Below are 16,520 nucleotides of genomic sequence, written 5' to 3'. Positions count from 1 at the left end.
TGGTGATTATTTGCATGGGTATACATTAAGCTACCAATCCTTTGGTAGTTTATGGCAGTTGCTCGGGACTGGAGCGTGGTTATGAACCCGTGAAAATGTGAAAAAAAGGGCAATTTTTCAGAAAATTTTGAGACCGTCCCTGGCTATTCTTTATAGTGCTATATGTAAGTTGTACTTGTTTTATTCTGAAATGTTTAAAAATTCTCAAGAGTTGGGACCATGTGTCCCCTGCATGCAAACCAATTTTAGCAAATTTAAAAATCCACTGAAAAATTAAATCACATATATGAGCACTATCTGCCTCACATTTCCTCGACCAAAAAAACTATCCCCTACCACCAAAAAGTGAACCGGAAGTTTGATTACTCTTACTCAGAAATTTCGATTGATAACCCGTATACAAAATTCATTAAGACATTGATTTAATGAAATAATAATTTGTAATAGTATTAATGGTTTGGAAAGGCACATGCATTTTTATTTGTTATTTTACAGAAGTGTGCAACATATGATAAATATTTTTAGTTTTGAACGAATTTTGTCATAATTGTATGCCCCCCTCCTTTACAATGGTGTAATTTTATCTAAGTTTTTGCATAAAAATTTGACCAATTAATATGACATTGCATTTGTTTTAATCTTTTACAATGAGGTATATTTGTGCAAAGGTGGAGGAAATTCTATTGGAAGGTTTTTTATTAATTTACTAGAAAATTGAAATGGAGTGCACATACACACATACACACACACATACACACATACATGCATACACACACACATACGAACACACACACGCACGGTAGCGATGCTATATCCCCTTCGCAACAAGTTGCGCGAGGGGATAAAAATCGGACTATCTAATGATATTTTTTTATGTTTAAGTTACTGCAGACAATCTATTCAAGGTATTTGGTGATTCGAATTTTCCCAGTAACTGATTCTCCAACGACAAGATTGTGATCAGTATCGACACTGATGCCTCCATTACACGGATACTTGATATACCGGATAAAGTTACCATCACAGTCTATGATGTGGACATTATTATTTAATTGATTATGAATAAGTATGTGGCATTGTTTGTCATTAACAATATTGAGAGGTTCAAATGTTTTGTTCTTCTTTTTTGTGATCTTATTGCCTCCATAACGAAATCGTAAAATTCCAGAAGAATTCACCACCACGACAGCATTCCCGGCATAGTCGGCTACACAAATATCTCCATTGCCATTTTCAATCAGATGAAGCACCGTTCGAGAATGAACAGAAAACAATGGTTTCCCCCGTTTGTCATTCATAATCACCTGACACTCTGTAGATCCTGAATACCTCACCACTCTACTTTGTGCTTCATCCAAAGAGCGCATGCTTATCAAGAGATTGCCATTTATTGTATGACAAAGTCCTCTTGGTCGCCAGTTAGAAAGTTCCAAAAGTGTCACTACATTGTTATTCTTATACTTGAAAACCTTTGTGTCTTCCCAACCCTTAATGAATACAATTTCTTGCTGAACATTAAGAGATAACCCTACTGCATTTTTCGAAAGGTTTATTGTTTTCAAAATAGATCCATCCCAGTCTATTTGATTAATTGTTCCATTGTTTCCACTAACCCAGAGTTTTCCTGTTCCTTCGCACGTTATTCTCCAAAGTTCTGATTTATTTCCATAAGGACTTTGAATTTCTTTTAAGGTGACAGGAGTTTCCATCAATTGTAGCACACTTTGTTGTTTGTCGGAGACATTGCTATTTTTCAGTTGAAGCTTTCCAAACATATCCAGAATCTGGTTCTCTTTAACCAGAACAGGGACGAAATTCGGGCAAGACAGATCGCTTTTTTTCATTCCATCTCTAAATTTCTCGTTTCTCGATTTATAACTCATAATGGCCGTAGCATCGCCAGCTTTAATAACCTCATTGTTGTTCTGAATTATTTTATTCAATTCTATTTCAGTTTCCATTGCCAATGTTTGGAATTCTTTGTATTCCTGCTCAGATTTTCGTTTTTGTTGTGTAACTTCATCCCGCAATTTGCTGCCAATACCACGGGCCAAATTGCATATCCTATCCTCTTGGTCTTGTATGGCAGTGATAGCTTTGTCAAATTCTGCAGACGGAAAAGCTGGTGTAAAGTTTCTGTATTTTGGAACAATGAAATTTTCAAGCTCTGTCATATCAGCGAATATTTGTTGTTTTTTATTCTCAATTATTTCTCCAATGTCAGTAATGTCGTGTTTTTTGTGTGAAGTTGTGACGCACAATGCACACGTTGGTTTACAGCATTCTCTACAGTACATTTCACATCGGTTTTTCTTGTGTGTGTCGCACTCAGGTAAAACAGGTCCTTCCTTTCTGTTGATGAACTCTACAATTTCATGTCTGTTTGTTTTGTCCGCTAGGTGCTTTAGTATACAGGGAGAGCAAAGGTCAACACGACAAAGGTTACAATGGTGTTCTACAGGATTGGTACACAGTTGACAGAGAACGACATCCTGTCCTTGTGTGGAAGCCATGACTGTACTTTGATTCTGAAACAGTTATATATTATAAAACACAAGTATAAAGGAAAATGTATGAAACGATGACAATAAACTACTATTCAAATTTTCTATATAAAATGTGCAACTATTTATTTTTATTTCAAATAAGATTTAAACTATCCAGTTGATACCAAGTAAAATGAAATACGTGAAACCTATATTTACATGTAATTGCATTGATTCTCAAAAAGTTAGTACTTAACATATAAATGTATTAATTCTGCAAGTTTGTTATGTTTCTTGTCGTACAGATTTGATCGCAGGCTGTTTAGCATTAATCAACCTTGCATTAGTATTTATGGTTACAACATTTTCTCTGTTGATTTTTTAAAAAGTTCCTTATACAGGTATCTAGACTAATAAACTAAGGATGGTAGTAAGGTTTTGTTTTGTAATTTGTCGCTGATTTTGATTTTCATATCCAGTAAATATGTATTTTAGATAAATAGAGCAGCGTTACAGAATGTTGAAAAATTTAACACTATATAAATATACTCACTAATGTTGTAAAAGTCAATTATATTGCGCACTAAGGTACAATCTTTTAAATAAAGATAATAAGAAAGAGCGTTGGATACCAGATATCATGCCCAGCAGAATAGCAGTCTAGATCCGCCAAGGTAGTTTATTTTAAACTAGTTGCAAAATAAAGAAAGATACCTCTGTCCTTTATTCTGTGACAATATACAACCAAATTAAGATTGCATTTTAGGTTTATTGATTCCTAGGTATAAATTTCATTTATCATTAAAAATAGGTGCTTACTATTGACAAAAATACAAAATAATTTTCTCTGATATCATTTTGTCCAGAAATATTAGTTGAATTGACGATATAATAACAAGCGCACTTACTTTGATCAATCTTGGTTTCTTCAATCATGTATCTATATATTTTGTATGTACATAAATGTAGTACTTTCGTTTTGTATTGCCACAACAAAGATGTCCGACTCGATCGTAACAAAGACCCTCTTTTAAATGTCAAGGCCCTTGTAGGGTAAAACTGAGCTATTTTAGTAATATCGACTGTGTGTTGTCCTATATTGCAATCAAGTTTAAATATCTACCTTCACAATCAGAATTACTGCACTTGTACCAAACAGATTTAAAGTGAAAGATTTAGATAGTACAGGTAGTATATGATTTATATACAATTACACCTGACATGCCTTATTAGATGAAATATAAATGCAGGCTCTAAAAACATACAATTCCAACGATGAATGCAATGAACCGAAAAGCTTTTTTTAAAGCATGACAGTTATTAAAATTCTTACTTAAAACGCAGTCTAAAAACCCCAGGATTTATGGTTTAGCTAAAACAAATGTCAAACCTCACTGAGATTAAGTCGATGCTCGTCTATATCCGTCGTTATCCAGCTTTAGGACGTCACAAATGGGTCCAACTGCAGACTCTGACGCAGTCTTTGCTGATTTACAAGCTAAGTATTGTCATCTGAATCTTTGATGTTTATTCTACGTTTGCTTATGTTTGATCCATTTTTTCCGCACTTAACATTTTTAAACTATTTAAACCTGTGAGAACACGAATTCATAGGTTCAGATTTGGGGTCCAAAAAAGGAGTTAAAATACACCTTTTATATAAGAATATCTTCTCAAATAGGTATTGATTAGTTATTTTGATTTTTTAAATCCATTTAATTTTTTTAGAAATATAAATGTGCTTCTTGCAAAGTTGGCTTTTTGTCTACAACAATGCTAAATTTCCATTTGAAGCCTCCCAAGCATACACCATCTGTCTGATCGTCTTTAACTAGATAGTCCTCGTTATTTAACACCATCTCTTAATTTTTTTGTGATACTGAAAACAAGCTCAGTAACAGTAAAGAATGAATGTTGTGTAGCCAATAACTTATCTAAACTAAAAATCGCGATGAGCGATGAAATTTGCTAGCATTATGTTTTTATTATCATAACATTTGGTTAACTCACTTTAAAGATCAATTAACAATGTTTAACTGTAAAGTCTGTTCTCTATTTACTTGAATCCAAAATAAAGACCATATAAAATACGTGTATGCATACTTCTACGCTAATAACTCCATTTGTTCTGTTTGTTTTATTAGGTTTCGTGACCTTAAGTTAATGTTTTCCGTCTATTTTCAAAGAGACTTGGAAGTCTGATATCTTAATTACACGTATAGGTTACATTGTTAAAAAGGTGACTTTGTTTTGTAATTTGTTGTTGATTTTTATGATATTCCCTGTTATCATAAGTTAAGGAGAATATTTTGATTAGTGGTCTGCAAGCCTATTGTTGAAATTATATTATATCTTCATCTTTTTATTTAGATATAATCAAAAGGACATTTGCATCTTCAATATTAAGCCAAGCTGAGTATAATTTGTACCCGGATCCGATCCGCACATAAAATGAATTACGAAGTAGTTGCAAAATAACATATTGAGGCTATATTTTAGACTTTCTAAAACCAAAAGAAATGCGTAAACATAGCATTAATATTATTAAAAAACCATATAGCTATACTGAGAAAAAAACTACCGGGTATTGTTAAAAGTTCAAACTCATTTTCCTGGTATCCCTTGTAACAATTTGATTATACATACATTTTGCTTCATTCAAAACCTCATTAATCACAAAAGGAATCATAAATGTGTTTCAATATATTTATCAGGCATGTAGAACAAATACAACCTAGTCATGATATGAAATCTTAATATCGCACGCTTGAGTAACATTGTAATATTTACGCGAAGTATTTGATAACATGAATTCCTCCAGTAGATAGTTCTCCTACAACTAGATTTTGGTCAGTATTGACACTGATGCCCCCAGTGCATGGGCACTCAATATAACGTATAAAATTACCGTCACAGTCTATGATATGTACACAATTGTTCCATTTATCAGAAATAAGAAGGTAGTGATTCATATCACTGATAATCGCATTAGGATTGAACATTTTGTACTTTAATTGTTCTGACAGATCGTGGCCTCTGTACTTAAATCGCAGATTCAAGATCCATCCATCACAACGACTGCCTTCCCAGCATAGTCAGCCACACAAATATCTCTATTGCCATTCTCAGTCAGGTGGAGTAAAGAGTTATCATCGACAGAAAGCAAAGATTTACCCTGATTGCTATTCTAAATTATCTGAGTAATTGCTATTCCTGAGTATTACTTCGTTTTGTATCCATTGAACGCATGCTAACCAGAAAATCGTCAATTGCTGTATGACAGAGACCTCTTGGAAGCCAGCTCTGGAGATTTAAAAGTGCCACGACTCTGTCACATTCAATTTTGTTGATTTTTGTATCATACCAACCAGTTATAAGCACTATTTCGTGGTGTACGTTAAATGCAAGTCCAATGACATTACCAGGAGTTTCGAAAGTTTTTAAAATGTTTCCTAATTTGTTTATTTGACTTATTTTACCGTCATATCCGCATATCCATATCTTATCTTTTTCATCACACACTACGTTCCATAGTTTCGATCCCCGATTACTTCCGCAAGGGCTTTGAATGATACCTAAATTGACCGGGGTTTCTAGTATTTTCTTTGACATTTTTAGTCCTCCAAAAATACCCAGAAACTGCTCTTGTGTAATCCGACCAGGAAAGAAAAATTGGACAGGGCAAGTCATTCTTTTTTAACCCATTCCGAAATTTTTCATTCCTGGACTCATAGTTCAGATATGATGTGGCATCAGATGATTTTAGAATGCTTTTGCTGGTGTTGATAATTTTATGCAGTTCCTTTTCAAGTATTGCTGCCATAGACAACGTTTCTCTGTTCTGCTGCTCAGATGTTCGTTTTTGCTTGATAACCTCATCCCGCATTTGGTTGCCAATATCATGGGCCATCCTGCACATTTCATCTTCGTGATCCTGTATGGCAGTGAGGACTTTATCTAATTCAGCAGAAGATAAATCCGTTGTGACGTTTTTGTATGCTGGAACAATGACATCTTCCAGTTCTTTTAAATCGCCAACTATTTGTTGTTTTCTGTTCTCGATAATTTCTCTAAGACCTTTAATGTCATGTTTTTTGTGAATAGTTGTAACACAAAATACACAAGTTGGTATACGGCAATCTCTGCAGAACATTTCACAATGCGTTTTCTTGTGTAAGTTGCATTCAGGTAGAACATATCCTTTCTTTCTGTTGATGAACTCGACAATTTCGTGTCTCTTGGTCTTGTCTTTCATGTGCTCTAGAATGCATGAAGAACAAAGGTCAACATGACAAAGGTTACAATGATTTTCCACGGGATTTGGACACATCTGGCAGACGACGATGCCCTGTGCTTGGTTTCTTGCCATTACTATTCTTTGTATAGAAATACTGTAAATAGAAAAAAAGCTCAGTGAAGTTAGCAGTTACAGTATTTTCGCACAACTATTCATATCATTTTCGGCAATATATCAAATTTTAGTCTAGACGTATAGTAAATTATGTGCAATGAACTATTCGTATTTGTTCTCTTGATTTGATTGAATTTGAAAAACTGGTTTCGTTTTTCAACAGACAAAATATGCTATCGAAGATTACAGAGTGCATATATATGGCAGATACTATAATAAGTGAGCTAATGTTTAACCAATTGTAACAACTCGGTCATTTCCGTAACCGCAAATATCGGTTACGGAAAAGGGCAAGCGTGATTCGAATGATGTTTAGCGTGGCTAATCTGAGGCTCAAACAATTTTCCCCCTCCAAATGTGACCTAATTGTGAAGTGCAATCTTGGCATAAGCCCTTTGCGTTATCATTTTTTATTGGAATTTTTTTTATCAGTTTCAACCAATCAGGGTATTTTAAAGATCTTTCAAAATAAAACAACAGGTCAACTTTCATAAAGAGGATTCAAAAAAATAACAAGAGAGAGAGAGAGAGAGAGAGAGAGAGAGAGAGAGAGAGAGAGAGAGAGAGAGAGAGAGAGAAACAAATCATCGATTGGTAATTGAAAAATAATCATTTCAAAGTTAAATGAATAAGTGCAATAAAAGGTACATGTACAAAATTAGTGTGTCATGCATTTTCTTTCACGTTTTCAAACAAACGTAGATTTCAACAAAAAAGTATTATTAATTTATTTAGGTTAGGTTGTTAAGTAGTCATTATTAATCATTTGGTATGTAGAATCCTCTAACTTGAAACAAAGTGTGTAATTGACACTTATGTGATATTTTTTGTATTGGTACATTTATCTTTTTTTGTTTATTAATTTTCTTTTTTAATAAATATTTAACGTTTTCATATGTCTCCAAATTCCTACTTAATTCAAGTGGAGAAGCATTTTTTTTCCATACCCATTAGTGATGCTTGAAAAACTTCATTTGCAATGTAAGTTTGTAATGTGATAACTTACTCTGAAAACTGATCTGGATTTACTGAAGCAGAAAAACTTGTTTGTCGTTCACTTCTTTAAAAGAAATAGTTTTAATAGTCATTCAATCTGAGTTAAGGAACCTTTAGTATATTTTATACACGTATATACATGAACATGACATATGCATGTGTAATGTACAGAAGTATTTAACTGAAGAACTGTCATTACTTAATTGACCTTTTTTGGTACTATTCCTTTCAATTAGGAATTTTATTTTTCAAAGAAAAACTGCTTTTTTGAGAAAATAGTTTTTCAAATGTGACGCAACGCAAGTTAGCAAAAAAACACCAAATTCAATACAGGTTTTTGGGGTTTTTTTGCATATTACATGTTTAATCATTAAATTAATGTTTTCATCAAAATAAACCACACTTCACGGAACAATCATATATTTGGATTGACATCTATAAGGATGTCTCACTAAGCGTAGTTACAAACCATCATTCTATCTGTCCTGCTTTAAACACAATACGAATCAGTTGTTTGGGAATTTTTCAACTAGAATTTGGGGAAAAACAGTCCATTTGCGAATGAATCTTTTACAGGACCCGCATGCAAGAGATATTATGCCTTGGTGTGTCTGTGAGAGGATATTGTGGAATAGTTTCGGTTGATTTTTTTGGGGGGTGTAAGGGTAACGTGAAAATAAAATGTACCGTTAGACATCGTTAGTATTACTGAAAATAACACACTCAAATCTTTGATTTGATCATCAAAATCTTCATCCCTGGGAATGGAAGGCACGGTTATCGCTCTGTCTCATATAATTAGATTGTGTAGTTAGTTAGATCTAAAAGTGAAGTGCCTTTATATATTTAAACCTGTTCCCAAAAATCAATATATAAAGATAAAACCAAAATACCGGTAGGTCTAAAACTTGAGGAGGAGGGGTACCTACCCTTCGCCTGTTACTAGCTACCTGTATATATGTGTCTTTCATCGATATTGACATTATTCAAACATTTAATAAAAAATGTAGGAGTAAATAATGCGCTGTCCTCCAATACTCTTTTGTAAAAACTGCAATAAACAACGAGCTTATAGACAACATTTGTATATTTTCTTAACAATGAGAAAACATGCTTACCATGAAAACACTCGGAACAGTTACTTTTAAAAAATTTCCATTCGTTTCTTGTAGATTGAAGAATAATGAAATTAATGATTTGAGGTGAATTTAAGTCAGGCGTTGAATGAATTATTGATCAATGTCCCAGATTTGTATAGAATTTTTATTTAGAATCAACCAGACATAGAGAAAGTTTGAATACGGAACGCCTGCTGCATTATCCAGTTCTGTTTTGTGCATAAGAAAATTATGTTTAAACTGACGTTAGGAGAACTTATAAAAATATTTTGTGATCTAACGAATTGTAACGACATTGAGAGCACGACCGGTTTCAGGTTTTTAAAACACTGATCAAAATAAGGAAGAGCTAGTTTGAAGTGCTTAGTTCCTATGCAGCGTTCTTCATACCTTTATATCTTCGTGAACCACCAAAGAAATAAAAATCAAACCAGATACAACTGACAGTGGACAAAGAGACTGACGCCAAGAACAGACGGCAGTATTTACCATAGCCAAAATGATAACTATATGTATCTTGGTTTGCGCGTCTATCATTATGATACTTGTCTTTTGTTTCAGAACAGATGTTTCATGTCTGTGTCACATCAGAAAAAACATACGTACATATTCCTTCATCTGGGAAAGCTTGAAAAACATGTAATGGAATCTGAAATATTATGTTTGCATAATGCCGAAATATGTGTCTGTATTTCATTTATATAAATAGTGCCTGTTTGAAAAGGTAACGGTTGAAATTGATACCCTGAGAAAAAACCATTGTCAACCGCCGCGAAACTGAAGATGACATTGGTTTTCGAGGGATGTCGAGGCATGTCAATACTATATACTTTATCTTATACTCTATTTCACTGAGTGTCTTAATTTTAGAGAAAATTTTACTGTTTTTATATAGTAATGATGTGATTTCTACGGCGAAAAGTACACGCATAATTTACGCGCATGTGACAATTACTTGTATAACCAGTTGCCAAGTGTGGTGCTAACGCTGATTGTAATAGGACGTATCATCAGATTTCAGTATTTAACATGAAAGTATGATGAAAATTATTGTCATACTAGCCGAGGGCCAGTTTTTTTCAAGCACAAGTTCTCACCGTTGCAATGTAACGTCACTATTTTGGACGCAATATTAAATGGTTGCGTAAATAGGTACAAATTTTTGAATAGAGTTTGTCTTAGAACAGTATGTAATAAAATGATAAACCTGCATAAACTTAATTTAAAAACCAGCAATTTAAAACGTTCACCGGGATAGGATGTTGGTTAGTCATATGACCAATTCCTTTTAAGCCCGAAGGCCTTCTTAGTAGATTTCATCACGTACCAACCAACTTCATAATACCGGCGAACATTTTAACATTGCTGTTTATTACTTATATTTACGTCTGAAAACAAAACAAGTCGTTCAGAACTGTTAGAATTACCAAGATTTTACAATAACCCAAGCGACAAGCAATATACGCGTGATATGATCATTGTGACGTCATGAAGAAGTTCATACAGAGTTGAACGTTTTCGCTTTTCTATAGGTTCATATAAAAAACATATTTGCAAATGGAAATATTTGTAAATAAATATGTTTTTGTAGACATTAACTTATTTTTTAAAAAAAATGTATTTTTACCTTGAAGCACCAATTTTTCTTCTTTCCCTGGGTAAATTAAGTTTGTTATATATGTCTCCGTCTGTGTGTTTTTTTTAATGCGCAAGAGCTTTAATGAGTTTAAATCTCGCAACAGGTTCCTTGAGATATTATATGAAATTAATTTGAAATTAAATGTTAGCACATTACAAATTAGATTATACAAAAGATTAAAAATGATTACAAAAGGTAACTCGTAAACAATTATTTAATGCTTGAGCAGTCGATAGACCCGAATATTTTTCCCGAGGTGCAGCTCAACGCCCGAGGGCAGTAGATCATATACAGAGCCGTTCCCTGCACCAAGGGAAAAAATTCGGGTCTATTGACTGTTCAGGCATTAAATAATTGTTTTAATACTTAGTTCCGTTTTTTAGTATTTTGTGTTTACAATTATAAATTACAGAAGGTTTTCATACCATGAGGATAAATTTTAAGAACAATAGTAAAATAAATATAATAACGTTATCTTTTATTCTCGAAGCAATTTCACATTTTCTAAAATACGTTGCCGGTCAAATAGATCACAGTCTATTGACCGGTGGTCTAATAGATCCCAGTCTATTTACCGGCAGTTCAATAAAACACTTTCAAATCTGAATACAGATAATAAATTAATCTATTATAACTAAACACTGTTTAAACAGTTTTTATAAGACAAACTCCGTTGTCCTCGAATGCAAAGATTCTATCATCATATATTTGATTTAATTTGAATTATTATACACATTACACAAAATTATCATAATTTTTTCACTACGTGAATAATTATGCGAGGACTGAACACAAGTATGCACTTTCCTATATCTATTCAAATCTCAATAACAATTTCGACAAAGAGAAACTGTATGCTGCCCTGCAATTTAATCACATCGCTGGTGAAAATTATTTGATGTTATTTTAAAAATCAAATATCTAAATAATGAGTTTGTGAATCTGCATTGAATGCATTACTCGAAATATTTGATTATTCGAATTTTCCCACTTTTTTCTTCCCCAACGACCAGCTTGTGGTCAGTGTCAATACTAATGCTTCCAGTACATAAACATTCAATATAACAAATAAAGTAACCGTCGCAGTCTATGATATGTACTAAGTTGTTCGATTTGTCGCCAATAAGTATGTTAAAATTTTCATCATTAACTATGAGAGAGGTTTAAAAGAAGTTTTCTTCTTGTATATCGTCTCATTACCTCTGTACCTGAATCGCAAAGTTGAAGCTTTCCAAACATATCTAGAATCTGGTTCTCTTTAACCAGAACAGGGACGAAATTCGCGCAAGACAGATCGCTTATTTCCATTCCATCTCTAAATTCCTCGTTTCTCGATGTATAACTCATAATGGCCGTAGCATCGTCAGCTTTAATAACCTCATTGTTGTTCTGAATTTTTTTATTCAATTCTTTTTCAGCTTCCATTGCCAATGTTTGCAATTCTTTGTATTCCTGCTTAGAATCTCGTTTTTGTTTTGTAACTTTGTCCCGCAATTTGCTGCCAATCACACGGGCCAAATTGCATATCTTATCCTCTTGGTCTTGTATGGCAGTGATAGCTTGATCAAATTCTGCAGACGGAAAATCTCGTGTAAAATTTCTGTATTTTGGAACAATGACATGTTCAAGCTCTGCCAAATCAGTAATTATTTGTTGTTTTTTATTCTCAATTATTTCTCCAATGTCAGTAAAGTCGTGTTTTTTGTGAGAAGTTGTGACGCACAATGCACACGTTGGTTTACAGCATTCTCTGCAGTACATTTCACATCGCTTTTTCTTGTGTATGTCGCACTCAGGTAAAGCAGGTCCTTCCTTTCTGTTGATGAACTCGACAATTTCATGTCTATTTTTTTTGTCCGCCAAGTGCTTAAGAGTGCAGGGAGAGCAAAGGTCAACATGACAAAGGTTACAATGGTGTTCTACGGGATTGGGACACAACTGACAGACGACGACGTCCTGTCCTTGAGAGGAAGCCATGCTGGCACTTTGATGCTGAAACAATTATAATGAATAAAAAGGTACAAAATAATGACAAAAACGATGTATTAAAATCTATTCAATTTTTTCTATAGAAGACGTTCAACTATTGATTTTATTTTAAATAATATTTGGGCTATTCAGTTGATACCTTTTAAAATGAAATAAGTTACACCTATTCTAACATGTAATTACATTAAATCTCTAAAGCAATTGTACATAAATAATATAGGAATGTATAAGTTCCACAAGTTAGTTATGTTTCCTGTTGGACAGATCGCGGATTGTTATTTACGAGTGTTTAGCGTTAATCAACCAATTAAATTTAGACTTGCAAACTAAGAATGCAATAAATTTGTTTTGTAATTATTTTTTTTAGTTTAATACCCAGTAAATACATGTATGTATGTTAGATAAATACAGCAGCACTACATAATGTTGAAATTATAACACTATATAAATATAGTCACTAATGTTTTAAAGTCAATTATATTGCCTTCTATGGTCCAATCTTTTAAATAAAGATAATAAGAAAGAGTGTTGGATACCAGATATCATGCCCAGCAGAATCTCAGTCTACATCCGCCAAGGTAGTTTATTTTAAACTAGTTGCAAAATAAAGAAAGATTCCTCTGTCCTTTTTTTCTGTGACAATATACAACAAAATTAAGATTGCATTTTAGGTTTATTGATTCCTAGGTATAAATTTTATTTATCATTAAAACTAGGTGCTTACTGTTGACAAAAATACAAAATAATTTTCTCTGATATTATTTTGTCCAGAAACATTAGTTGAATTGACGATATAATAACAAGCGCACTTACTTTGATCAATCTTGATTTCTTCAATCATGTATCTATATATTTTGTATGAAGTACTTTCGTTTTGTATTGCCACAACAAAGATGTCCGACTCGATCGTAACAAAGACCCTCTTTTAAATGTCAAGGTCCTTGTAGGGTAAAACTGAGCTATTTTAGTAATATCGACTGTGTGCTGTCCTATATTGCAATCTAGTTTAAATATCTACCTTCACAATCAGAATTACTGCACGTGTACCAAACAGATTTAAAGTGAAAGATTTAGATAGTGCAGGTAGTATTTGTATTATATACAATTACATGTGACATGCCTTTTTAGATGAAATATAAATGCACGCTTTAAAAACATACAATTCAAACGATGAATGCAATGAACCGTAAAGCCTTTTTTAAAGCATGGCAGTTATTAAAATTCTTACTTAAAACTCAGGATTTATGGTTTAGCTAAAACAAATGTCAAACCTCAGTGTTACCTCACTTAGATAAGCCGACGCTCGTCTATATCCGTCGTTATCCAGCTTTAGGACGTCACAAATGTGTCCAACTGCAGACTCTGACGCAGTCTTTGCTGATTTACAAGCTATAGCTAAGTATTGTCATCTGCTCTTTGATGCCTATTCTACGTTTGCTTATGTTTGATCCATTTTTTCCGCAATTAACATTTTTAAACTATTTAAACCTGTAAGAACACGAATTCATACGTTCAGACTTGGGGTCCAAAAAGGAGTTAAAATACACCTTTTATATAGGAATATCTTCTCAAATAGGTATTGATTAGTTATTTTGATGTTTTAAATCCATTTATTTTTTTTAGAAATATAAATGAACTTCTTGCAAAGTTGGCTGTTTGTCTAAAAGAATGATAAATTTTAATTTGAAGCCTTTCAAGCATACACCATCTGTCTGATCGTCTTTAACAAGACAGTCCTCGTTATTTAACACCATCTCTTAATTTTTTTTGGTGATACTGAAAACAAGCTCAGTAACGGTACCGGTAGAGAATGAGTGTTGTGTAACCAATAGTTTATATAAACTAATACTCGCGATGAAATTTGCTAGCATTATGCATTTATTATCAGAACATCTGGGTTACTCACTTTAAAGATCAATTAACAATGTTCAACTCTAAAGTTTTTTCTCTATTTACTTGAATCCAAAATGAAGACCATATAAAATACGTGTATGCATACTTCTACGCTAATAACTCCATTTGTGTTGTTTGTTTTATTAGGTTTCGTGACCTTAATTTGTTTTTCAGTCTATTTTCAAAGAGACGTGGAAGTCTGATATATTAATTATACGTATAGGTAACATTGTTAAAAAGGTGACTTTGTTTTGTTATTTTTTTTATTTAGATATAATCAAAAGGACATTTGCATCTTCAAGCCAAGCTGAGTATGATTTGTACCCGGATCAGATCCGTACATAAAAGAAATTACGTAGAAGCTGCACGATACATATTGAGGCTATATTTCAAACATTCTCAAACCAAAAATGCGTAAACATAGCATTATTTATTATTTTTTTTAAAAACCATGTAGTTATACGGAGAAAAAAAACTACTGGGTATTGTTACAGTTCAAGCTCACTTTCCTTGTATCCCTTGTAACAGTTGATAATACATAAACTTTGCTTCTTTCAACAGGGGCCAAGCCCGTTTTAACATTAATTTCAATGTAACCATAAATAAAGAAAGGGGTCGAACTCTGACCCAGATGAAAAAAACTACCAGCTCGCATCAAAAGCCTAATAAAACAATTTTTTTTACAACACTTGCAATATGCATGTATTTTTCAGAAAACGAATGTCTAAGATACACTGAAGCCGAAATTCAAGTTGATGGGTCTTAAATTAGCGGAGATACACGTCATTATTCTCTCGAAGTCGCCAGTTTATTTTTACTCGGACATTTACCAGTAGCATTTAGCTGGTAGTTTTTTTTTTAGCTAGGTCAGAGTTCGACCCCTCTCTTTATTTATGGTTACATTGAAATTAATGTTAAAACTGGCTTGACCCCTGTGCTTCTTTCAAAACCTCGTGAATGCCAAAGAAATCATAAATATATTAATTAAGCATTTAGAACAAACACAGACCTAGACATGATATGAAATTTTAATATCGTACGCTTGAGTTACATTGTAATATTTACGCGAAGTATTTTATACAATGAATTCCTCAAGTAGTTAGTTTTCCTACTACCAGATTTTTGTCAGTATTGACAATGGTGCCCCCAGTACATGGACACTCAATATAACGGATAAAGTTACCGTCACAGTCTGTATCTCTATTATCATTCTCATTCAGGTGGAGCAAAGATTTATCAACAGAAAGCAAAGATTTACCCTGATTGCTATTCTCAATTATCTGAGTAATTGTTATTCCTGAGTATCTTACAACTTTACTTCGTTTTCTATCCATTGAACGCATATGCTAACCAGCGACCTCTTGGAAGCCGGCTATGGATATTAAAAAGTGCTAAGACTCTGTCATATACAATTTTGTAGATTTCAGGATCACTCTAAACAACTACTAACACAAGCTCTTGGTGTACGTCAAATGCAAGTCCAATGACATTACCCGGAGTTTGGAAAGTTTTTTAAAATGATTCTCGATTTGTTTTTGGAGTTATTTCACCATCATCCCCACATATCGATATTTTCTCTTTTCTCCCACACACTATTTTTCAAAGCTTTGACCCTGGTTTACTTCCGCAAGGACTTTGAATGATGTTCAATTCGACCAAGGTTTCTAAAATTTTCTTCCGCATTTAGAGTCCATCAAGTATATACAAAAATTAATATTTTGTAATCCATTAGGTAAAAAACTGGGCAGAGCAAATCATTTCTTTTTAATCCATCCATAAATTTATCATTTCAAGACTCATATAGTTTAAAAAAAGATGTGGCATCCGATGATTTTAGAACTTTTTTTTGATTGCGTTTATAATTTTATGTCTTTCCTTTTTGGTCAGTTTTTGTGACCACAAAATTGACTTTTCCGAACAATTTGCTACTTTTTTTTTTAGAAATCCATAACAACACATAACAGAAAAATATGATTCATTTCTGAGAT

The 16,520-nt window shown here is 33.1% G+C and overlaps 2 protein-coding genes across 3 annotated transcripts; both read right to left on the bottom strand.

The window, feature by feature from the left end:
• Window positions 1–513: 513 nt before the first annotated feature.
• Window positions 514–13,538, bottom strand: LOC128173820 (uncharacterized). Of its 2 annotated transcripts, none has more exons than XM_052839490.1 (2): window positions 13,453–13,538; window positions 514–2,528 (listed from the first exon to the last, which is right to left on the bottom strand). In XM_052839490.1, exon 2 carries the CDS (start codon window positions 2,511–2,513, stop codon window positions 897–899), a length of 1,617 nt encoding a protein of 538 aa, XP_052695450.1. In that variant the 5' UTR covers window positions 2,514–2,528; window positions 13,453–13,538; the 3' UTR covers window positions 514–896. The 2 variants fall into 2 exon arrangements, with proteins under 2 accessions (XP_052695450.1, XP_052695451.1); XM_052839491.1 differs by lacking the exon at window positions 13,453–13,538 and adding an exon at window positions 3,395–3,500.
• On the bottom strand, window positions 5,981–9,059 carry LOC128173821 (transcription intermediary factor 1-beta-like). The gene is made up of 2 exons (XM_052839492.1): window positions 9,012–9,059; window positions 5,981–6,877 (listed from the first exon to the last, which is right to left on the bottom strand). Exon 2 carries the CDS (start codon window positions 6,853–6,855, stop codon window positions 6,034–6,036), a length of 822 nt encoding a protein of 273 aa, XP_052695452.1. The 5' UTR covers window positions 6,856–6,877; window positions 9,012–9,059; the 3' UTR covers window positions 5,981–6,033.
• Window positions 13,539–16,520: the final 2,982 nt, after the last annotated feature.

Source organism: Crassostrea angulata, chromosome 2 (genome assembly GCF_025612915.1).
Source record: "Crassostrea angulata isolate pt1a10 chromosome 2, ASM2561291v2, whole genome shotgun sequence".
NCBI lineage: Eukaryota > Metazoa > Mollusca > Bivalvia > Ostreida > Ostreidae > Magallana > Magallana angulata.
Note: the sequence above shows the minus strand (reverse complement) of the source record. Positions and strands in the feature narration are given on the sequence as shown.

Excerpts from the sequence above, each read along its gene's own strand:
- LOC128173821 (XM_052839492.1), bottom strand. The coding sequence starts at position 6,855 with ATGGCAAGAAACCAAGCACAGGGCATCGTCGTCTGCCAGATGTGTCCA.
- LOC128173820 (XM_052839490.1), bottom strand. The coding sequence starts at position 2,513 with ATGGCTTCCACACAAGGACAGGATGTCGTTCTCTGTCAACTGTGTACC.